We start from the raw sequence: 25,369 nt of genomic DNA on the forward strand, positions 1-25,369 counted from the left end.
CTATGGCTTCAAATTAATTCCTAATGTGGACACAGCAGGAAACATTTGTCACATTATTACTTCCTTACTGATAGTCCAAAGAGAATAATTTGAAGTCTCTGCTCATATGAATAGTTTGCTTTCTCTCTTCTCCACTCCCTGTTCCATTCCCCTCATCTCTCAAACAAAGTTAAGCTTTTTCAATTTTTCTGGTTGTTATTTTTGGGGTTGTTTTGATTTTTTGTGCTTGTTTTTGTTTTTGTTTTTCAGTTGTTTTTTTTTTAATGTAGTTAATTGAGCTGGTAGCTTCCTTAAAGAAAGGTTTGCTGCTTCCTTCAGATAAGAAATTCTAGGGGAGAAATACATTAAATAAACCTGATGTTTAAAGCTTTCTCTAAAGGCACTAAATTATGACTGCAGTATGTTCTGTAATAATCTGTTGCTGAAAAATGTATAAGATACAGAAGAGCCATAGTCAGTAAATGCTAGTGGTATTCTCTCTCTGAAGAAAGTTTTTAAAAGCCCCTGTAACACAATAAGGTTTTTATGCCAGGAGATGATAGGTGATAAATGGAAAAGACTTCCATGGTTTAAATGCATGCTTGTTATTAACATGTCTCCTCTCTCTTCACTGATGCATTCAGTTTTGTTTTTTTAGTTTTTTTTTAATGTACCATGTGAGGTTTTTCATAGCTAAAAAAGTTGCTTGTATGTTTTTATGAACCCACTAAACTTAAACAGATTTCTTTAGAAAAATAATGTGGATACATTTTGCTTTCTTCAGGCACAAGAATGTTAAAGTAGAAATGCTTTCTTGAATTCCCTCTCCTGGCTCAAGTTACTAGGTGGTCCCAAGTTACCAGAAGTAAAATTTATAAATCTAACCCCTAGTCTAGACATTTTCCAGCACTGACTGCAGTTCAAAAAATATTAATGTCTAGCCGGCAAAGTGAAATTCCCCCCAGTGATTTTGCAAATGACTAGAAAGTTAACCTTTTGCCAACTGCTCCTTCTGTGCATAGAAGTTATTAAAAAGAATCCAGGCATTTATAACTAGGGCTTTTAAGACTGAAACACCTTGGCATGACCCTTTGTGTCTCCTTCTGTTTATTCAGGCTTGGCCTCTGTGGCTGGAATGTGTGAGCCTGAAAGGAGCTGCAGCATTAACGAAGACATTGGCCTAGGTTCAGCTTTTACCATTGCACATGAGATTGGTCACAAGTGAGTGAGTTTAAAATAAGAATACATTTTAACTTATCACCTTTTTAATATTAGTTAATAATCAATATAATTTTTTTCCTGAATCATCTCTATTCTGATGTTCCATGTATTGTATATGATATTCATGAGTGGCATTACATTTTATTTAGTATGTATTACCAGGGGCTTTAAATTTGGAACTGAAGACTCGTTGTACCTACCCTTTGATTTCAGATTCCAGTTAAATCTCTCTTTTTGAGACTTGACTCACAACCTTCCTATTCTGTTTCTTATTTTTAAATATTTGGCTTTGAAAATAGTTTCTCCCCCATTATTTTTTCTGCCTTTCTGTATGAAAGAGAAATGGTTAAAAGGTAAAATTTTTTTGCTCTCTTTTATTTTGTCTTTAATATAATTGAAATTATTATCATTGAAACATTGATTCTGTTGCCAATATTCATATGCTTTAAGTTCTGTTTCACTCAAGCATGATCAATATAAAACAGGCATAGGCACTTGTTACATTTAAAGTATCAGCATATGGTTTTAAAGAGTATATTGTTATGACATTGATAAAATCTGAGTAGTGTTTGGTCTGGAAATATTTCAGGCCTTCCGTCAAAAGGCAGCAGTATGAGTACATTGTGATGACTCTAAAAAGACTGGGCACCTTCTTTTATCAAGAGGTTACCTTTCTTCTGTGCATGGATTGACCAATACAGAGTAATGGATAACATGCTTTCCCACTCACTAGCTGATGGAAATGAAAGCTAGCAATCTCCTGATCAAAAAAAAAGAAAAAAAGGAGTTGGAAGTAAACAGTTATTTTTAACCCACCTATTATGTTAGATAATCACTGAGCAACTATGCTCTCATTTATATTATGTATTAAAAATCCCCTACACATCTAGTGTAGATGAATTTTAGAATTCAAAAACAATTGTACGATATCTGAACAATAATAAAATTTAAAAATACATTTTTTAAATCCTCCCTCCCCTCATTAATAGGGTTGGGAGGGACCTCTAGATATCATCTCATTCAAACCCCTGCCAAGGCAGGGTCACCTGCAGCAGGTGACACAGGAACATGTCCAGCTGCATTTTTGAATGTTTCAAGAGACAGAGACTCCATGACGTCTCCAGGGAACCTGCTCTAGTGCTCTGCCACCTTCAATATAATGAAGTTCTTCCTCATCTTGAGTGGAACTACTTGTGTTTTAATTTTTGACTATTGCCCTTTGTCCTGTTCCTGGGCACCACTGGAACGAGTCTGGCACTATCCACTTGGCACGTGCATTTGAGATATTTGTATATGTTCTGTATATGTTATTCCAGAGATACAGAATATTATTTAATATATGTAAAAATTTTATCATGCAAGATGGCATGATGACCAGAATTTATTTGAAGAGCTTAGACTTTGACAGTTTGAAGAGACTGCTTAGACTCCAAAAAAAAAATAGTATAATAATAGTGTATATTCTGTGATCATAGGAAAGTTTTTGCCATCAGTGTTTTCTGTGTTCGGTATCTTTTGGCTTCTTATACAGAAGGTCTTTTAAAATTCTGAAATCTCAGCTCTTTGAGGCTTTCAGCTAATTCTTGAGATGGCAAGATATGTCAAATGATGTTTTAGTAAGATGCAGAAATCATTCCTTTAGCTTTTATTTTTTTAACTGCACAGTTATTAAAGAAAGTTGCACTACAAGTTTGGGTTTAAGAATTAATATGCCATGTGGATATCATCAGTAAAACCTGTGAAGAATATGTGGACAAAAAAATCTTCAAGATTTATGTTTTATCATAGCCACAATATCATCTGTCATTCTACCCACACAGTGATTGAATGCCTCCACAATTATGTCACAGTTATTTCCTCTCAGTCTTCTAGTTTCCAGTACCTACTAGACACTATTTGCATATGTGAGTAAAATAATTGTTTCTGAGAGCCTTGTAAACGTTTTTCTTTGGCTGTACCTCTTTTCAGACTTAGAACAGGAAATTGACTTCATTGTTAAGTGAAAAATAGAAGCATTTAAAGGACACATCTTCATTGAATATGTAACATACAACAAAAGAGTGCTCAATTACACAGAATCACAGAATGAGTCAGGTTGGAAGGAATCACAGTGGTCATCTGGTCCAATCTCCCTGCTCAAGGAAGGTCATCCTAAAGCTCATAGCACCAGTTGTATCCAGTGAGGAAGAATTTACAGCCTCTCTGGGAAATCTATTCCCATGCATAGTCACCTGCACAGTAAAGAAGTTCTTCCTTATGTTCAGGTGGAACATTTGTGCATCATTTCTGTCCTATCATTCAGCACCTCTGAGAAGAGCCTGGCTTGGTACTTCCCCTCCATATCCTCTTGGTACCTCCCATTCACATACTTACAGGCACTGCTGAGGTCCCCTCTCAGTCAGCTTTTTTTAAGGCTGCACTCCAGCAGCTCCACGTCTCTCTTGTTCTGAGAAGCCGAGAACTGGACACAGCACTCCAGGTGAGGCCTCATCAGGGATGAGTACAGGGGCAGGGTCACCTCCCTCCACCTGCTGACAAAGCTTTTCCTAATGCCCCCCAGAGTCCCATTGGCTTTCTTGGCCACCAGGACACACTGCTGGCTCATGGACAGCTTGTTGTCCACCAGGACCCCCACATCCTTCCCCTCCATGCTACTCCCCAGCAGGTCAGCTCGAGGCTGTGCTGGTGCCTGGGATTGTTCCTCCCCAGGAGCAGGACCCTGTTTTTGTCTTTGCTGAATATCAGATGGTTCTTCTTTGTCCATCTCTCCAACCTGCCAAGGTCAGATAGGCTGCACAGCACTCCAGGGTGTTGGCCATTCCAATGTGCTGAGCAGGCATCTGCCCCTTCATCCAAATGATTGATGAATATACATATAAAAAATCTATAAGTGGTGAGGAACAGAAGCAAAAAGAAATGACCCCAATAAATATTTAACAGAAGGTATGACTGAACATTATAATCACAATCAACCTATCAGTCTCTCAAGTTTTCAAGGAGAAATGCTTTTCTGGGTAGCCTTCTACAGATTGCAATGGGAGAATTGCACTTTGAAAGATCATGTTTTTATTAGTTGTATAGTTGGTATGGAATACCAAGTTTTTAAAAAAACTTTTGAATTGAGGCTCAAAATTCGTCAGGGATTAAAAGAGAACAATTATGATAATACATATTTTTTGATGGGTTATCCAAAGTTTCTCCAAAATTCGATATATAAGCTTCCCTGATGGAAGTGTGGCTCTACTTGTTGTTAGTACTCTATTGAATTATAGAGTGATGAGGAGTCATTAGATCCTTCAGTCTGAATTCCTGTATATCATAGTGTGTTAAATTAAACTCATTTAACCTGTATTGATCCAAATTAGTTCCATTTGGTTGAAGAATCCCAGGAAAGTAGTTCTTGAAACCTTAAAGGAATTGGTAGTCTGATTGCAACAGTCAGTCATACCTTCTGTTAATTAGTTACAGTTTTTGTAAAAAAATTTTTTTGGCTTCCATTCATTACCAATTGTAGTGTTTGTATGTATATAACCCAGTTTTGGTACTGTTCAGCTCTGTGCAGTTCAGACTCATAACCAGCACTTCTATTGAAGATGGTGGTACACAGTGATTGTTTCTTTCTTGAGGGCATAAACAATGGAGAAACTAACATTTTTTGTTTCTCCCTAGCAGTGATTCAGAGAACAGCCTTGTATTACTCTTAGTACTTGTGTGAACTAGATACATTTCAGAGCTGGCCCTTTAGACTTCAGAATGGTTTCTTTAGAAAACTGAATTTTTATGTTTGACCTACAGAATGTCTGCTTTCCTACCATCATATGTTTCACACCAAAGTTGCTTAAGATTTCAGGTAAGCAAAAAATCACAGTGACTTCTTGTACCAGGAGTGAGAATTGAGTGTGTATCCCCTAAATCCTCAAGCAAAGTTGGACTTTTTCTTCTTGGTGAAGAGAGGGACTCTTTGCAGGCCTCATCATACTTTTATCTTGGACAAGCTGAATGATGTAAGATCCAATCCTATTATATATTCCCCAGCCTGAGTTAGGTGGCTTTCTGCTCTATGCTTTTATATTTGGAGACATTCTAAAATGTCTAGCTTGTCCCATGCATGCTGTACAGCATGCTTAATTAAACTGGTAAGGAATTCCAGATTCCACTGGAGGAGGTGTATCAGTAAAAGAAAGGCATTTTACCATTCATTGTTGCAGTATTGTGGAGGAGTTAGCTGAGATTTGGAAAGCAAGAAACAGAGTGAAAAGGAATAAATAGAGTAAAAACAGGTAAACAAAGGAAATGTCAGAACATGAGGATAGTGGACTAAGTTTTTCTGTCCTAAAAAACTTTCTGTTTTTTAGGACAGAAAGTTGCCCATAGAACTTGGAGTAAGAAAAGTATTTACTAATGACAGACAACCATTGAGGGCTGTATGAAAGGAGGTGGAAGATAAGATTGGTGGCTAAAATAGTTTCTGAAAAGTCAGAATTGTCTTCACTTATAGATGATGTAATGAATTTAAATTTGACAGTTTGACAGTCATATCTTGATAAAAAAAGGTGAGAAATAGTAAGAACGTTTGACTGACTAAATTGTCTTCAAGATGAAGAACAGTGATAATTTCAAGCATGTATTTAGCTCGAAATTAGTTCATACAGCTAAAGTGTTCCTGCAGTTTCAGCACTTTCCAAAGTCTCTTTTCAGGCTATATGCAAAATGAAAAATATTATAAATACCCCTCCTTCTGTGTGAGAAGAATGGTCTTCAGAGCTGGAGTAAAACTTGTAATCTGGTGGTACTTTCGTAAGATGCTTGTCTTTACCTCATTCTTCATTGACAAGTGGTCTTCATGTCTGAGCAGTGCTTTGGGTTTGCATGGGCAGGTTTTAGTGGCATGCAGGCTGCAGGTATCTTTTGTGGGAAGCTGACAGAAGCTTCCTCCATGTCCCATAAAGCTGATACCAGGAAGCTCCAGGATGGAGTGACAGTAGTAGGACACTGGGCCCATCAGTGACAGTGGTAGGGCTTCTGGGATAACACATTTTAGAAAGGGGGTAGAAAAATTGCTATACAACAGCAGCCAGAAAAGATGAGTGAGAATGCATGAGGTAAACAACTCTGCAGACACCAAGGTCTATGAGAAGGCACTGGATCTGAGCTTCCCCTGCAGCTGAGCATAGGGCAGAAAGCCACCTAACTCAGCTGCAGGGGAACCTCATTCTTCATGGTGAAGAATTTAATGGGGAGCTGTCTGCTGTGGGTAGGTGGGACTATATGCTGGAGAAGGGAACAGTGTGGAGCAAAATGAGCAGCAGTGATGTGTAATGACTGTAACCCCCATTCTCCATTCAGGAGTAAATTTGGGCCTGGGAAGAAGGAGCGGATGGGGGAAAAGTTGTTTTAAAATTTAGTTTTTATCTTTCATACTCCTACTCTGATTTGATTGGTAATAAAATTAAGCTGATTTCAGCAAGTTGAATCTATTTTGCCCATGATGGTAACTGGTGAGTGGTCTCTTCCTGTCCCTATTTCAATCCACAAACCTTTCCTGATATTTTCTCTGTCATGCCCAGCTGAGGAAGAGAGGTGCAGGCACCCGGCATTCAGCCAGGGTCAACTCACCACAGTCAGTCAAACTTCAGGTGCATTACAGGACCTGAGTTTTAGTGAGAGGTTTTCTAGAAGGAGTGCATGTCAAGCAATGTATTTTTTGTACAGCTAGAAAGAAAATACTCCAGTCTGAGGTAACAGAGACACATATACCAAACTTTACAATAGCTTTTTCAAAACTAGTTGTAACACAGCTAGGGTGGATTGTACTAACATCACCTCCTGTCAGCTCTCTGGTTGGTTCAGTTGTCATTGTTTTGTCTCTGATGATGATGTCTTCCATCTTTAACTACAGCAGTCTCTCTCAAACCTACAGGGTATGAACACCTCAACAGCAAACAGTAAACATTATCCTTATTCCTGGTAGGTGTCTAGAAGTGATGGAGTTCAAATGGCTTGAATTTTTAGGGACAGTTTATCTTTTTTCATTTAAAAACCCAACAAAAAGAAATAAAACAAAAACAAACCAAGCCAAAAAAACCAAAGAACCAGAAACCCTAACAAAACAAAACCACCAAAAATCTTAACCAAAACGTGTCCACAAGCCACATAAGACCATACATAATTATTTCTAACTCTCACTCCCCACCCTCCATCCCCTGCCCTGGTCTTTTTTTGCTAAAGAAACATTGCTTTATGCCTGCTTTAATAATATTGCAGGTTTTAAAAAGTTTTCTTTGGGACTTCAGTTTTAGTGACATGAATATAAAATAAAATGTTATAAGCAAATGGCAAAATCCCTCAGTCATATGACATGTTTATATTTAAAATATGGGAAAATTCTGTCTCTACATATCTGAAATATGTTCAGAATAATATCAAAGCATTTTTATCAAGGAAACTGAATATAGTAACACTTCAAAGGTCTTAACAAAAGTGCAAGAAGAATAAATGGGGTTAAAGTGGAACTTTATCATAACCATCAGGGCATCTTGAATTTCCAAAAGCTGAAGTTTTCTCAGTGTTACTCAGAAGTTTACTTCTTGATTGGAGCCAATACTTTCCCCTTTGACCTACAGTGTAAATGCACTGACTCACAATTCTATCTCTGGCACACTTCTTCCTAATGCTGTTAAACAAGTGGTAGAGCAACATAAAAGACACTGCTTTTAAAACAATGGGCCAAATTTATATAACTCATGAATTGTCAAGAAACAAAAAAACCTAACATTCTCTGTTGTATTTAGCGAAATGAAACATTAGCAATATGTGCTTTTCTGAATGCTCCAAACTCTAAGAAAACTAGGAAACTGTTTGATGTGCAGATAATTAGTACTTCAGCTGGATAGCAGAGATAACTGTTTGAGAAACAGCATTTCACCTGAGTACCACTTTTAATATAAGCTTCAGGGCTAATACAGTACATTTTATACAAAATAAATCTCAGTGAGGTGTGTGGAGATGCAATCAGATTGGTGTGGATCTGTCTTCTCTTAATCTGAAGTGTCTGGGTAGTAAATAAGAATGGAAGCATTCTGGCTGTCCCACAAAAATGGCTGCTGTAATTTCATGTGTATCAGCTTTAAGTGTTTTGGCAGCCATAACCATCATTGTTTAGAACTACTAACATATCAGTAACCAAATGAAACTGCAGGAACCTACAATGCTGTTTTTTTGCAAGATAAAGAAAGGGTAGATAAGCAGTTTATATTCACATCCTTCCCTCTGCTTATATTCCAGGGTCTCTGCTTATCTGTTGCTCTTTATTCAGTGCAGCTGACACTAGTTATCTCCCCTGTGATTTTGGGGTTGGATTGTAAGTTCGATGTGTATTACAAATAATTCCCTCAGATAATTTTTTCAGATATAAGGAAAAACAGATTGCCAAAGGAAAAAAAAATCTCTTCATTTACAGATGTTAGTAAGTAAAACATGCAGTGAGCACTACTAGGATGTGCTGCCTTTGAATTTTTTAAGAAGCAAACAAACTAGAGATAATTTGCCAGAGAGTTTCAGTTATAATTTTAAAGTTCTTAAGTATTTCTACTTTCCACAATTCTTTAATGTAAATTAAGTGCTCTCAAGAAATGAGGAGCCATAATGAATGAAAACACAAGAGCTGCTGGGTTAAACATCCTTCCTTGAGATGGTAGGTGGAAAGATAGATGGAAGTTCATAGAATAACTTCTGTGTCAGCTGAGGAGATTTCAGTCTGTGCTCACCCATCTGGCTGTTCTTTTAAAGAAAAAATTATACTGGTAGTTTTAGACAGGCTTTTTAAGCCAATGAAAGGAACACAGTCTGTCTATGTTTAACGAGTTTGAAAAAGGTAGGCAAGTTGTAACAGTGGCTCCACAAAGAATTTTTTATGTTCCTTACTTTCTTCCCTTCCTCTCCATGCCAATCCCATTGCAAACATGCTTTTGTAAAGACCTAGTTTCATATAATGATGGCCAAATATGACCAGCATGTTCTGATGGAAATAAAACTGGTAATTTGGTCAGAAATGTGTTTCCATCTGCAATCCTGCCCACAGGAGGGCAAATTACTGGATTGTAATGGCATGCTGCCACTACCATCTTTGGAAATTATGACAGTAGTTGTAAAACCCTTCTGGAAACATCAGAAAAAGCTACCTGCACCTCATGATCACATTCCTCCTAAATTCAGAAGCAAGGACAAGTAGAAGAGCCTTCTTGGAAAGGAATAGATGATTTAGGTGAATGAATATTTATAAAGTATATCACTGGCTCATGGAAAGGCATTGATGGAGTTCCCATGTGCATTAGTAATAAAGGCTTCCAGTCACAGACATGCTTTTTATCAGGCATATCACTGCCACTGTCATCAACATTATCTTTTTCACAAGAAGAGCAGGTAGAAGGAAAGTTTTTAAACTGTGAAGTTTGTTCTTTTATTTATATGCCCAAAAGATAGAAATTTAATTTCCCAGAGAACTGAAGTCAGTAAGTGTTTTAACAAATGGAATACACAATTTAGAGATAAACTGAATATAAGAATCATCCAACTCATTTCTATAAAGGAGTAATTTATGGGGATTATTAAAAAATAAGGTTTTCTGTTTTCAGAAATGGTACAGAATCATTTAAAAAAGGAATGTTCCTGCTCAATGTACCCCAAATTCTAGGAATAATTGCCACTGAGAACAGGTAAATAAAGCACATTTATCAATGTAAAATTCTGGTTCAGGTTGTTGCACATGGCATCTAAGTTCTCTCCTAATACAAATAGATATTGAAAAGATCATAATAAATTAACATTGGTCTGAAAGTTTTATTGCATTACATACATTGCTCAGATGAGTTGATTAAAGCATTATTCTTTATAAGCAAAGGACATTCTTTATTTGATTATAGAACAGTCTAAGGTGTCAGTCAGATCTTTCCAGTGTATAAATACAGTGTATGGCTTCTGCATTTGTGAGATATCCCAAACTGAGCCAGACACACGCAGGCATTGCTGCAGAATATGTATTCCATAGAGACACATCCTATAGGCAAGGCAGCCATGCTTTTTTGATGACGAAGTCCTTCCTGATGCTGTAGCAATCATCCATGATTCACTGAATGTTCTTTTTAATTTGGAAGGAATAGTTGCCAACACTTTAACTTGTAGGTTGTTTTGATCATTTGAAGAGGTGAAATAGTACTCAGTGTATTGAAGTTCAGGGTAATGTTAAAGTCTTGGGTTTTTATACCACATTCTGGAGCAATATGTTCAGATTAATATAACACACCTGCCACTGCTTTCACAGTGAAGAAAGTGGCATGAACTGGTATGAAGTGGTATTGTCAGCTGATAAAAGGTCAGTTTCTTATCTACTGCATTTTGTATGTTCTTGCAATCAGTCCTAAATGAAAATGAAAACTAAGTGCCTCAACACATTTGTCTTCCTTAATGATGAATAAGAAATTAGAGAGTCAGTCCTTTTAGCATATGGAAGACTCCAAGGACAGACCTCTCTCTATGATTCTGGGAGTTCAGAACATCAATTCTGAAACATCAGTTTTGGCATTGTTTCAATTATTCTCTGTCCTTTATCAGGGAAATTCCTGTGTCTCTCATTATCTGCCCCTCTGATTTCTTAAGCCTTCGAGAAGAAGTAAATTTGATCAAAGCTTAATATTTAAAAAAATAAGAAATGAGGAACAAACTTTTCTCCCCAGGTGATGGAAATTAATCAAAGAATAAGAAAGTGGAGTTTTAGAAATGTGTATACTATTGAGAAATATTCTGTTCAGGTGCCTCATTTATGTCACACCCATAACGTATACATTGTTGGTTGTCCTAAAGAAAGATAGTCTGTGTTGAAAGTCTGTTGAAATAGATTGTCTGTGAATTTACTTCCAGTTTTAATTTAAAGGATATGTTGATGATCTATAGTTTAAAAGGTTTCTAAGACATAAGGATTCTTTAGGATATTTTTTACTAGGGTCATAATCATCTTTCTTGAAAGTTAATTTCTTTCTTGAAAATCTCTTTTGGCCAAGTTCTATCCAGAAGTTTCTTACTATATTTTCTGCTGATTTTATTTGTCTTCATTTTGACATTCTTTGACAAAAAAAGCTCTAACAGAAGGGCTTCAAGTCCCTCTGTGAGTAGATACTGAGATGTGAGAGAGGGAGTGTGTATACAGGATGGTCCTACGAATTGCAAAACCCATGTTCTACTTGAGTTATCACTGGTTTTACTGTGCCTATATATAGTGTATTGTTACAGCAACAGCACCTATTCTTTTTCCTTTTTTACTAATCCAGGAGTCTGCACTATAATAAATATTCCATATCCAGGTACCATACCAAATAAAGGCCTGAATGCTCTGTATTTGTCTTTCAAGAATAGTATTATGTTTTCTTTAAAAGCTTTAGAAAACAAATAAAATGCTTCCAAAAATCCATAGAGGAAAAGAAAGTTATGTTGTTGTGCTGTATTATGAGATCTGAATAAACTAAACAGAACTTAACTGACTCTCTACCTAGAAGTCCTCCTGCACTGTGTTCTTTTAGGTCCAACATGATCGCTGTAAAGGTGACATTATGTTTTAAGTGATATATGATGCTGTAGAAAAGTAATGGGCTGTTTTTCTCCTACTCTTTCGAGCAGTTTTGGTATGAATCATGATGGAATTGGAAATTCCTGTGGGACCAAAGGTCATGAAGCAGCAAAGCTAATGGCAGCTCATATTACAGCAAACACCAATCCTTTCTCCTGGTCAGCTTGCAGTCGGGATTACATCACCAGCTTTTTAGAGTAAGTAATCTCTCAAGAAAAACAAGTTTTCAAAAAATCGACACCTTTTGGGATCAATTGTAGAGATATAGTGACCTGTCCTGATGGTTTACATTTCTATAATGAATAGACAGAAATATAGTGAGCCATTGAAAACTCTTTTTTCTGTAGAGCATTATTTCAATGTAATGGCAAAAGCTCCTTTTGGTCCATTCACCACCTTAAGAGTTCTCTACTGTTTTTAATCTACTCAAAAGATTCTGAAGTGCTCAGAATGAATACCTCATTACTTCATTAAGCTGAGAGTGGGAAATAAAGGAGGGCAGAATTTGTCTATGGATCATGCTTTTTAAGCATACATAATGTGAGGGAATATAATGAAGGGAAGGTGGTTATAGCCCTGATCCTTTTATATTTCACTCTTCTGAAGTTATTCATGCAGATTGTGGGTTTTTTACTTATCAATGTTCTTTGGTACCAGTGGTGAGAATATAAAGATTATAGAAGAAGGGGATGGCATAGATCTTTATATTAATTCCTAAAAATTCTGATAAACTCTACTTCTGCGGTGATTTTTATCCTGAAGTAGATTGCTACCTGAAATTTCACTATGAAAAAATTCAAACCACCAAAATACGTTATTCGCAAAAATGTACTCATATCAATATATAACATTGGTAAAGATGATTCATAATGAAGCCTTGTATGTGTTTTAAATTCTGAAAACAAGTACATACCATGAGTTCACTGAGAACAACTTCTTAACAGATATGTTTAGATTCTGAAAGATAGGCTTTATTGTAGGCAAATAACAGCTGGCAAGTTCAGTGTCATCAGTGCAATCATTCCTTTAAGAAATACAGGTTGTTCAGTAATTCAGACACTTACTGTTTTTTAGGGGAGGGACTTAAGCCAGTCAAATTGTCTAACTGTGAGGCTACTAAGAACAAAATTAGCATCTCCTTTTCTTTTAGGGATCTAACTTCAGAATAAGATTATGTCTTCTGTATCTCTTCTGAAGAGACTAATCTAGACCAAAGCCTTTAGGTTGGTTCAAATGTAGCTTCCCACATGATGTTGAGAATCACTGACTTGGGCTGTCAAGGTGCTTGAGTTGCTGTAGAGTCAGTGGGCAGAGACAGTTATTTAATGTTGGTGCTATTCTGAGGAAGAAAACTTCTCATCAATTACTGTAATAGGCTTAAGGTATTTTGTATCATACCTCTGAACTGTGCACCACGCAGTTTTATGTACTAATGTATTTACGATGAATGTCTAAACTAAAGCTGTAAATTGAGTAAATCATCTTTACCATATATGTGTGATACAGGCTTCTCACAATACAATTTCATTTACTAAGGGGATATAAATATATATATTTAACACTAGCATTATTTAAAAAATATGCATAGATATTTTGTTTTATAATTGCCAGTTACTTACGTTAATTCAATGCTGTTCCCATTAGTAGTCTTTCTAGAATGTCATTGCAGCCTGGTTTTAACTATGAAGACTATGTTTTTCATATCTCTTCCAAGATTATTTCACAGCTTTGTAATTCTGACTGTAAACTTGCCATTCAGATTATTTCCTTTAAGGATTTGTTAGCTTGTTATTCTTGTTACACTTCTGCTGTTCTCTGTCTCATTTACTTCTGCTTGTTGCTCTTCTCTGAAAAACTCCATTTTGATCCTATAATTGTCCTGACAATAAGTTGTCAGTTGATGAGGACATAATTGAACATAAAGTGAAGAAGTTATTTCTTATTTTTGGATTTAGGGAAAAGAACATGATAAAATTCTGTGGCTTGTGTTATTCTGAAAATATAAAAGAGCTGGGCATTTGTTCATAATGCTCCTGCACAGTTTCAAATTGCCTGATGTATGCAGTGGTCTTTCAAATTTTTACTGCCAGTTAAAAACATTTTTATCTTGAGCCTTTTTACACTGGGTTTTTTTATTGATTGAGTTTATAATTTACTGTTAGCATCTCTATTATTCTTTTCCATTCCATAGATTTGATTTATGGTTGATTTTGAAATCTGTGGGATGCTAGTGAAATTGCAGTTATACTAACATAAAGCTAGAAGTACTGTGTTGAATCTGTTTCCATAGTTCTAATTTTCTCAGGTTTTTTGAGATACTTCTCTACCAACACCAGTGTCTGCAACTCTATTTGAATTACTACCATCTGTGAATTTTACAAAAAAAATCATTACTGAAGATTCTAAATGATACTTAAACTAGATAAAAACTAAAATCTATGCATAGTTGATTCAATGATAAATTATTTTTTATAATACTTCAGTTGTATTTTTGTAACCTGGAATGGACATGTTATTATTTTTCAAAGCCACCTTGGACACACATTATGTTACACATCACAATTTTTGTACATTTTCCAGTTGTATAGAATACTGTGTTAAATACTGTACTGAGAGTCAAATATAACTTTTCTTTCATCTACTAATCCTGGAATCTGTTTTCAAAAATGTCAGATTTCCTAATCATGATCTGTTCATTACAAATCTATACTTCTTATTGTCTATGGATCTAATATCCTGTAAATTAATTGATAGCTCTTTTGCCTTAAAGTATTTGATTTATTATTTCATAAGGTAGAGTAATCTGTGGAATTGTACTTTGTTTCTCCAGTTTCTAGTTTCCTCACCAGCATTTATGTTATCTCAGTGACAACAGGCAGCTGTTAAGAGTAACACAAATACCTGCAGGACAGCTGTCAGAATCACTTTTTAATCACCAAAAATCACTTTTTACCCATTCGTACCTATCCTTAAGACAGAACAGCTTTAAGAGCGGGTTTATCTCAGTTGTGGATAGTAAACAGTTAGCAAAAAGCAAAAAAAAAAAAAAAAAAAAACAACCGGTTCCACATGGCAATATATCTGTGACTGCTCTTAAAAGAGCAGAAGAGTCTGCATCCTGAAAGGATTTTTTTTTTTTTCATAGTATTTCTTTATGACTTAGCAACAGATGAGAAAAATGCTGATTTAGTGCTTTAGAGGCTAAGTCGGTTTGGAATTAATTTACCTGTGTGTAAAAAGACAGGTAGGATATAAGGGTATTAAATGCAGATACCCAAGCAGAAACCTGGTCTGTAGGACCTTTTAGATTTATATTTTTGGATCTTTGCTTGTGTTTGGGCCAGGCTGTCATGGTACGATGTTAATGTAACTGGAATGAATTTTGATAGAATTTCAGTCCATCTTCACAGTATTTTATGGTAAGGAAGATTAATGTGGGTTTACTAGTTTACTAGCTCAGATCACCACTTGCTACAGCAGTTTTGCACTGAGGAATAACCATGAAGTATCACCTGGAGAGTATCAGTTCAGTCAGTTGTGGGGAAAGCAAATTATTTTGCAGAAGTGCTGGAAAGGGGATGGTAAGAGGATCAATATGGCTCAAAGAATGACAGTAAGACAAAGCAAAGTTGGGTTATGCTAATAGGTCTACCAAAACTCTCAGAAAGGATGATCAACCAGCACAGATACTGCAATGACCAAAGGAAATACTTTTTTTTTCTGGAGAAAACATTCCTTGGAGCACATAACAGCTGTTGTCTGCCATACTAGCTGTTGTCTATCAAGCTTTTAGGTAGAGTGAAAGACTGACATAATTCAGTTAATCAACTGAATTGTTCATAAGTGCTTTGCAATGGCTTTAATTCCACATTACAATTTAATTACAGAAATAGAGACTGAGAATTGAAAGCTTGGAGGGCAGTCTCAGGAGACAGAGATTTCTGTGAGATGAGTAGAAACCTGTAATATCTATTCATAGGAGAAAAGAACAAATCCTAAAATGTTAGTGACTGAAAAACAATTAGTACGAATTTCATTCCATGCGATATGTATGGGTAGATATATAACTTCCATGTTTTGCTGTAAAAAAAATGGGTGATTTCTGTAATCATCATTTATTTTTCTTGTCAGTAACAGGAGAGGACTTAAAAGAAGCAAGATGGCTAGCTCTGTCTTTCAAAGGCAGGATTGTCTTTTGAAGGTGGAGAATCAAGAATTTTAAATTATTTCAGTAAGATCTATCACAGGAAATTCTTGATGACACTCTATGATTGAAATGCAGCAATATAACCTGGTGCTTTTAAAAAATCAGTCTTAAGAGTATGAAGCAAGGATTCTGTTAGGAGCCAGATGTATTGGCATGTGTTTTTTGTTAATAATTTTAACTATTTCTTTTTTCATATTTCATGGGCAATTTGGTATCAGAATTAAATAAAGCATTATGTATACTATCGATGTATTCATCATCATTAGCTATAACTGATATTCACAAATATTTGTAACACATTTAATTTGTGATCATTCAGTGTAGCTTGTATTATAGTCCACATCATTATTATGAATTAGAGCATTGAGTGACATTCAAAACCAATTTTCAGAGCCAGTGTTCTGTGATATTTTCTTCAGCCATTGGAGGAGTTGGGTTATACTGTGTAAGTAGGGATATTTGGGATAGATACTGTAACAGAAACATACACCCTGAGAGATCTACATTCATGGTTTTTGCTTTTTCTCTTTATTGGTCTTGGATACAACAGTGATATATGTGCTGAGGTGGTGATCCTGAGTTTTGTGTTCTTCAGTTTGTAAAGACTTAGAAACATTTAATCCCTGGTTGGTATTAATTTGGTTGAGCAGTTAGCAGTGATAGCAGTCTGAAATCTTAAGCTTTCCTAGAATGTTCTAGTATCCTTGTTATTCTTTCAAACAGAAGAATAATTTGCTGTCCTGTGATATTAAAATACAAAAAAAAGAATTTAAATTATACTGTAGAGTGTTTTAAAATGATCTCTGGAGACACTACACTGGAATACTGGGCTGAAATGACATCAAGCTTAGCTATTTTGTAATTGAAACAAGTCCCAGTATGTCCCATAAAAGTTCTCAAAATTAACCTAAATTTAGGAAAATGAGAAAAACTTTGAGTACTAGTAGTACCTTGCAGAATAATAGAATATAATGGTCAGTTCGAGATCATCTTATTTCTGTTGCAGACATTAAAGATTTATCCACTCCATGTTCAAAAATGCAAATGCTCTGCAGGGATATCCTGTCAGGTTTTTTTTGACTTGATGTAGATGCTTCCTATGTAAGATAGAATCACAAAGCACAAAAGCAATTGTGAGTAGAAATTTTCTAAAATTGTGGGTATGAAGGTATTTGGGCCATCATTTCCTATCCTTTTTTACATTACACTTTTATATGCCTGACTGATAATAACTATTAGATCTCTGTTTATAAAGTTCTCCAAAACAATTAATCTTCTTGGACCCTTTTGGTTCGTTCCCCTAGATTTAACATAAATGTTTTTCTCAAGTATCTAGGTTTTGCTTTGATGGAACAAAGAAAGAGAGAACAGGGACATACACACAAGATTATTGGACCATTCCCAAGTCCTGTAAAAGTTTTCTGGAAAGGTTAAATGGTCCTCAGCCTGTATTCATCCTTTGCACAGATTTGGTCAGACCTTTCATTACCAATGGAAAGTCTCTGGTTTTATTAATGTGTTTATAAAGATCATGCCATTTCTTTTCCAGGATACTTCAGTTCCCGCAATACAGCATCAGCTGTCAGTTTTGCTCAACTGCTTGAGATAAATACTAGAACTGAAGCAGAAGGGAAGACAGAAATAAAATTTCAGTCTTGAGGATGTGATATAATACAGCTAGTAGAGAATGACTTCAGTAGCAATTTTCTCGCTTATTTACTACAACAATATTTCATTATAGTACGAATTTGGTATTAGAGCAGAAGAGTCATATTTTTGTATCCAGTACAAGGATTTTTGACTTGCTTTTCTGCCATTTTATGTCTTGTAGAGAAGGTATAGATCTTTGTTTAGCAAATTTAAAGATCTAGAATAGGTTCTGTGATCTAATTTGGGCAGGGGTACGTATGCCTGTGAGGAGAACTCGCTGAAGGCAATGAGGTTTTTTAAATGCTGTACCCTTGGCTGTCTGTTTACAAGATCACAGTTTACAGTCATCTTGTAAACTCTGCAATATTGGAGTCTATGGAAATGTTCCCATCATACAGCAATACTAGCTCAAGTTGGTGCCAAATGCTAAACTTCTCTCTGCTTGTATAAGGAAAGAGCCTATCTGCAGTTTAGTTCAGACATTGCAGAAAAATCAGCTTGTATGTCAGTTCTTTTAATACTGGAATTGTTAACATGCACTCCTCATACATGCAAAATACAACACTGAAATATTTGAAAAGATTGAAGGATATCTTCCCAACTTCTGCTGCTAGAAAATATATATATTTGCAGTAATTGCATGAGATAAAGGGGAAAGTACATAATTTTTTTTATGCCGGAACCACACAGTTGATATTTTAAAAGTAGATTTCAGCTGAGTGGATGCATGGGTGTGGTGTGTATGCATGCATGCAGGTGAATCACACCAAATTCCTTGGAATTTGTCATCAAATACTGTCTTTTTTTCCAGTATTTACCTGGTTCTTGCATTAGTTGCTATTTGCCACCTTCTGAAGTGGTTGGCAGAGGTTTGTTTCTTCGTTTTTCCAAAAGATCTTTTTGTAATATTTTGAAGACTTGATCAAAATAGAGTTAAAATGAGAACATAAACTGTGTAGTTAAAGGACACTTTTTGCTCTTTTTTTATCTGCAGATGAAAAGTATAGAAAATTGGAGATCTCCAAAAAACAGTGTAGAACATTCACTTCTGAAATTACGTTCCTTTGGCAAGGTGCATGGAAAAGTTTGGAAAAAAACAGAACATAAGTGCTGGCAAAATTGGTAGGAATGTCGAAAAAAATTTTAAGTGTTGCCATAAGAATTCTTTGAAAATCCTCACTTATTCACATGTGAAATGAAAGTAAAAAAGCATCTGTCCTCTTTTATGCACACTGACCCAATAAAAACGAATAATTTTATTTAGCAAAGTATAAAGTTTTCTAAACAGAATTCAGTCTGGTTTTGGCTTTCTTTGTTATTTACTCCACTACACTTAAATATTGTGGTTGAATATGGGCATATTTTGGAAAAAAACCATCAACCACTGAACAAAACAGAGAATATAAAAAGAAGAAAATACTGAAGTTTGCAAGGATGATTCTTTTGGTTCCAACATGAATTTTTTAGAACTAAATATTAATACAACAAGAAGGTCTGGGACCCATAAAATTTTTTTCTCTCACCCTAGTATAGGTAAATTTGAAGTTCCTGCAGAATTTTTTTACCTCTGTAACCATTTTCTTCGCTCTAATGGAAAAAAAGCTTGCATGTTAAGGTCCTGATCCTATAAACATTTCATCATGTTGAAACTCAAATCTGTTTTAGTTTTACATAAACCAGTTGAGCTGCAGCTATCTATAAGATTATACTTAGCTGTTTGAAGGATCAGAAGGGTCATTTCAAATTGTAAACTGAATTTCTTACATTTGCTTAATATGTTTATTTTTCATTCTATGACTAAATGTAGCTGTTCTTCAGTGAAAACAAATAGGAGTCCTAAACCAAAATGAAAATCAGTCTTGTGTGGCTCAGAAATTATCACACTTTTTAAAAGGATAATATATAAAATTATTTCACAATCTAAAAGAAGCATTTTTTTAAATAATAATGATGAAAAATTATTTTAATTTCTTAAATCCCTATAAATATTTTCTCTTGTTAATATGGGTGTACCTTCTTACTGTCTGTTTATTGCAATCATATTTGTTTCACACCCAGCACTGTAAAAGTAAGAACTAGATACATAATATCATTACTGTGATTTACAGTCAGTAGAATTCCTAATTGATTTGGTCCTTTATGTTGAACAGTTCGGGCCGTGGTACTTGCCTTGATAATGAGCCTCCCAAGCGTGACTTTCTTTATCCAGCTGTGGCCCCAGGTCAGGTGTATGATGCTGATGAACAGTGTCGCTTCCAGTATGGAGCAACATCCCGCCAATGTAAATATGGGGTAAGAAGTCTTAATCCTTATGCTGAGTGTTCTGCTTAGTCACTTGTCCTTATATTTATTCCTTTATAGCATAAATCTTTAGTTAGTCGTAGTAGTGGGTTACAGATTTCCAATAGCATGTCTGGTGCCATCATTTGTAAGCAAAGGGTTAATTTTAATCCTTATGCTGCATCTTTTGCTTGAGCCATTTGTATGTGCTGTACACTAAATGTGGATAACGATGAGCCGGGTAAGCTGTTCTTTAATTGTAAGAAAAAAACCTGCCCAGAACACTCGAGCCCGATCCTTGTAAAGTGTAAGAGAATTTTCCCTGATTTCAGGTAAATGAGATCAAGTTTATATTGTATTAATCTTGAAACATAAAGTCTGTTTTGTCGGCTTTAACCTTTCAATATAAAGCTACATTTTGAAGTTTCTTTTGTACCTGTATTGATTTATCAGACCTGATTTTATTTTCTTGTTTGTTTGTTTGTTTTTCCTCTGACATTGAGTCTGTTGCATCTCACATTATTCCAATATCTATTTTGAAAGATGAATTATTGTTCTGGGAACAGACGAACATGAAGATAGATAGCTGGATAGAATACTGAGTAGCAAAGTACTAGCAAAGATTTGGCTGCAAGTACCAGTGTACAATAATTAAAGTAAATAAATTTCCAGTAGAAATAAAAACCTTCACATGTAGGTCATTGTGTTACAAATATTTACTTAAAATCTTCCAGCCAAAAGTATGCAGTTAAAGGACGCATTCTGCTATGCTTGTTATGAAATAATTAGCTGAGACCACACTAAGTAAACATTGAGAACATATCTTATGGTTTAAAAGTAAATAGTTTTAATAATTTTAAATTTGTAGATTATTCAGATAAAATAATTAAATAAAACAAGAAATTCCATTTTTAATATCTCTGGGGTGATAAATACAGTATTATTCTTGGAATGCCTCTTTGGCAGATTAAATTTTGGAAAGGATCTAAGAGCTATGTAGCTGGCTAAGTAGCTCTGAGTCTTCTGATTCCTCATCAAGCCTCTTTTGGCCTTTATTGTTTCTCTTTAGATTTTCACTTCCCATCAGTATTTTTTAATGGCCCTATTTCCTGTCTCTTCATCTAAGTCATACCATTTTTATATTTTTTTTTTCTTACAAATTTTCACCACAATATTTTATTTACAGACTAGGGAAATCTGCAGGTACTTGATCTACGATTTATAGCACAGTCTTCAGAGGCATATTGCATTTTAAATTAAATTGGAAAGTTCATAATGTGAAAAACCTGGCTTTTCTGCATATATGTAGGTTTTTTTAAACACTAGTAAGCTGCATAACTCTTGTTGTGATGATTGTGCTGCACAGTACATTTTCTTTCTTTAACCAGTTTCTAAACCAGAAATAATTGGAAGTAATGAAGACATGTAGGTAATCTTTGCTTTTTGCCTTCTTCTTTCTTATATTTTTTTTTAAAAGCATTTTTTTGGGATTCCCTAAGAGTTACCAAAAAGGTGTTGACACATAATTGAGGCAATGTCTTCATGAAGTGAAGCTATGTCTTCATTACCACATCTCTGAACTGATATAGGGTGAGGTGTTCCATCAGTGTGCCATCAATGTAAACATAACTTCCAAGTGTCTCAGAAAATAATCACCATAATTTTGATCATAGGATTCAAACTGCATATATTAATAAATAAGTTATTGTAGAAGTCTGGTAATAGCCATTCTAATAAATAATATGCATGTGAAATAGTATATACATTTAAAAATATTATCTGCCATGGCCATATTTGCTCTGCAAAATGCAAAATTGCTCTTCAAATGTGACCATGCTGATTATTGTCTTGGAGATTTGAAGTGATAATTTTGAAGCAGGGGGGAAGCAGCCTTTGGGAGATTGCAGTGCAAATGAAAATAACCTACTTAAAAAAGATTTATTTGTAAATGAAATGGTTTCAGGACTGAAGAGTGAAGCTAGATCTAACTCCCAACATAAGCTAAATCAAATACTCTTCTCAACTCTCTTATTAGCAGAAGTAAACAGTCAGTGCTTTGGATACTTCTTTTCAACGTACTATTCAATGAAGATGACATTAATAGTTCATGGACCTTTTTCAAACAGACATATGTGCAACTATAATAGAAAAACATAGCAAAAGTTACCTAATTGCAGTGAATGTAGTTCATATACTAGCTTCTTTCAAGCATTTCTTCTAGTCCTTTTTATTTGAAGCATCTAGTAAAAAAGATATAGAGCAGGTTTTCCAACAAGGATTTTTGTGACCCAAAAGGAAATAAATTCCAAGTCTCAGAGAAAATTGCTTGTATTTTTTCTCTTTCTCATGTTCTTTGAGAAAATCTACTGATTTTTACTGGTAAGCCATGACAAGAGAAACAGTAGAACTCTCAAATCAAAACACGTGCAGGTAGAAAAATCTTCTGTGGCCTCTGATGAACCTGTTGATATAATTGGTGTTTTTAAAATAACTTGGAAAATCTTCAAGTTCTTTCTGCTTAGGAATTCTGCCATAATCTTCTAGCCTTTTATAAAAAGTACCTCTTTCAACTCTGTAGCTTTAATGTTAATGTGTGTTTCTTTCCTTTTCCTCATCTGCTTATTTTCTCATCTGCTTCCTCTGGATGTTAAGTTAAATTGTTGCTTTAGGTTGTAGATTCTGTCTTAATTCTGCAATGAATTTTTCACAGTTAAAAGCTGGAGCTGTTGTTACTTAGGAACATGAAGTTAAATACATGGAGAGGTGTTTGACTAACTAAAGCATCAGAACTCAAGTACTAAAGGGACTTCAAGTTTCTGCCTTTGTGTGCATTTGTTTACTGACAAGGGGACAATCTGGCATAAAAAGGAGCTCTTTAGTAGTTTTGGTGCTATTTTGGGGACTAGTCCTAATTAAACTTTAGTTAAATTTGGACAGAACACTTGCAGGAAAAGCATTGCAGCTATTGGTCAGATTTCTCTGTGTTTGGCACATTAACTGAGACAAGAAGTCAAGGTAATGCCTTAAATGTTTGAGCTCAAAAAACAAAGCTGTATTTTAGCAAGTAGATAATGATCCATCTAGTGTTACATGTGCATTGTTCTTTATACTGTACTGTACTATACTAAACTAGTCTATCTACTATACTATATCCCTTCTGATACAGGGAAAATTTTACTGAGTTTAGGTGAAGAAATGGGTATTTTGAATAAAAAAGTGAAAGGCAATGTCTCAAGCTATTTAAAATATTTCATTTCTAGGGTATATTTTCACACTCAGGAGAATGTTAAATTTATGACTTATACAGTGAGCCAAATTCTAAATTGCACTATTTAATACTGATGCATAGCTTTTTCCTAAAGGCAATACATGCTTTCCAGGTATCTTATTGGATTCACTGCAGTGGAAGATTTTGAGGTTGTTAGAAGCATTGCTAGTTCCTCCTCAGTTATGTAACTGCTGGATATCCTACATCTTCTAGGATGATGCAGTGTGGATTTTCTTCTGCTGATTGTCAGATGTGTCTCAGTTCTCTGCTCTGTTTGTGTTTTAGTTCCACTGATAGTTCAGAACCTCCTTTAGTCTTTTGGTTTAGGTAATTGTAAGGGGAGCTGTTTCATTGATTTCAGATCTCCTTATCCTTTGAGCATCTGCCTAGTAACAGTTGGCTGTTGGCTGTCTCTGGGTTAACTCAGGAAAGAATTGTAGACTTGAGTTCCAATTTCTCTCCTTTATGAGTTTAAATAATACCTGGAAAATTCCTAGCTGTAACTTACTGATTTTGTGGTTCAAAATAATGCTGTCCTTTAGAGCTGGTCCCTACATTTTTAGGACAGAGGCTAAAATCTCAAACATTTTAAAAACAGTTAATACTTTATTCTTATGTTTGATATTGCTGTGCTGCATTTTATGATCTGTGAAGCTGCTGGCTGCTAGCAGCAGGGTTTCAGATATAGTAGCTTACAGTTATTCGGTATAATTTTTTTGCATTTTATGCTCTTCCACCAGCACCGGTCAGCTGACTTTAAAATCCAGGAGAATAAACACATTACTATACACCTGTAGTTCTACAATATTTCCACTAGGGCAGGAAGCCTGAATTGCAGTTGACCCTTGTAATTGGGTGATAAAAATTTTAACATTCATGAATTAAACTCTCACTTTTCTCATTAAATATGGATGTGGCTTACTCCAGTTAAATGAAGAGCAGTAGTACTGACCTTGATGTAGGGGTTTGATAGGAAGGTAGAAGCAGAAGCAGATTCTGGAAGCTGGTGATTTTTCACAAAGAAAGGCAGAGAAGCCACTGTTGTATCTTTGCACTGAAGCTACTGTTTTCCTTTTGTTCCTTCACTGCTGATATTATGCCTAGGATCATGCATTTAGTTGAATTTGGGCATAATAATAACTTACTATAAAGTGCCTTTTTTGACCCCAACTTCATATATCATACCATAACTAAGTTGCTTTACACTTGTTGTTTGTTAGCTGAGCATATGTAGTTTCATCAGATGGATTTGCATTGCATTGCTCACAAAGAGGACTTAAAAGTATGTGCAAGCAAAGAGAGAAATTGAAGATACTGGTATCATACTCTGTCATTTTTATCAACCTTTTTTTTTTTTTTTTTTCTTCCTAGTCAGTTGAAAGAACTCTTGCTAGTATTGTGCAGGACTTCGGCATTACAGATTATTAAAGTTTCAACTTTTCTTGTATAAGGACTTACAGGATTGTGTTGTAATTGAATGAATTTTGTTCCCTCTTTTTTCTAAGTTTATGATGTGTATAGCCAAGGGAAGTCCCAGAAGTCTTCCTCTTTCTGGAACCTAAAGCAATTCAGCACCCTTTTTCGAACAACTTCCTGCAATCCCCTTTTTTATTTCCTCAGGACTATCTTGTCTCCAAACACCCCTCTTCCTTCCCTTTGTCTCTGGTTTTTCTCTTTCCCTCTCTTAGGGACACAGATGTCAACAGCAATATGCCTGCAACTTATGAATACTGTTAAGAAAGTGCAAGGAGGAGCTGTTGATCAGAACAGGAGGAGTGCATTAGATGATTGTAGAAGCAATAATGAATGAGATTCCAGATACCAGAATATCGTTTGAATAAAATTGATAGGTTGCATGGGCTTGAAAGGGAAGATGGTACTTGGCGGTGATTGACCTTGCAGAGTTCCTTTAGTTTCCCTAAGGTTCACATAAGCACCCAGTATCTATGAAAGAGTGTTGGTAATGTAATACAAAGGTGGGGCTTAAGTTTTGTATTCACTTTCACATTCTTTTGGCATGTGATTCATAACATGCTGCACCACTTAATGAGCTTTTGTTTGTGAAGCACAAAAATGGAAACTTCTGGGTGCTTATCTGAAAAAACTTTGAACCTTCTGAAGTTCACTTGCTAATTAGGGTCTTCTA

The 25,369-nt window shown here is 35.4% G+C and overlaps 1 protein-coding gene across 2 annotated transcripts in view; it reads left to right on the plus strand.

Moving 5' to 3' along the window:
- The window catches only part of ADAMTS6 (ADAM metallopeptidase with thrombospondin type 1 motif 6), a 142,460-nt gene that overhangs the window by 61,671 nt on the left and 55,420 nt on the right, over positions 1–25,369 (plus strand). For both annotated transcript variants that reach the window (XM_005530098.3, XM_088054134.1), the window contains exons 10-12: positions 1,095–1,200; positions 11,869–12,015; positions 19,826–19,967. In XM_005530098.3, coding sequence (XP_005530155.1) covers positions 1,095–1,200; positions 11,869–12,015; positions 19,826–19,967 — 395 coding nt within the window. The remainder of the gene's footprint in view (positions 1–1,094; positions 1,201–11,868; positions 12,016–19,825; positions 19,968–25,369) is intronic.

The sequence above is a fragment of the Pseudopodoces humilis genome, chromosome 4 (genome assembly GCF_049639895.1).
Source record: "Pseudopodoces humilis isolate 2021_Gansu_Grassland_sample_001 chromosome 4, ASM4963989v1, whole genome shotgun sequence".
In the NCBI taxonomy this organism is placed as follows: Eukaryota; Metazoa; Chordata; class Aves; order Passeriformes; family Paridae; genus Pseudopodoces; species Pseudopodoces humilis.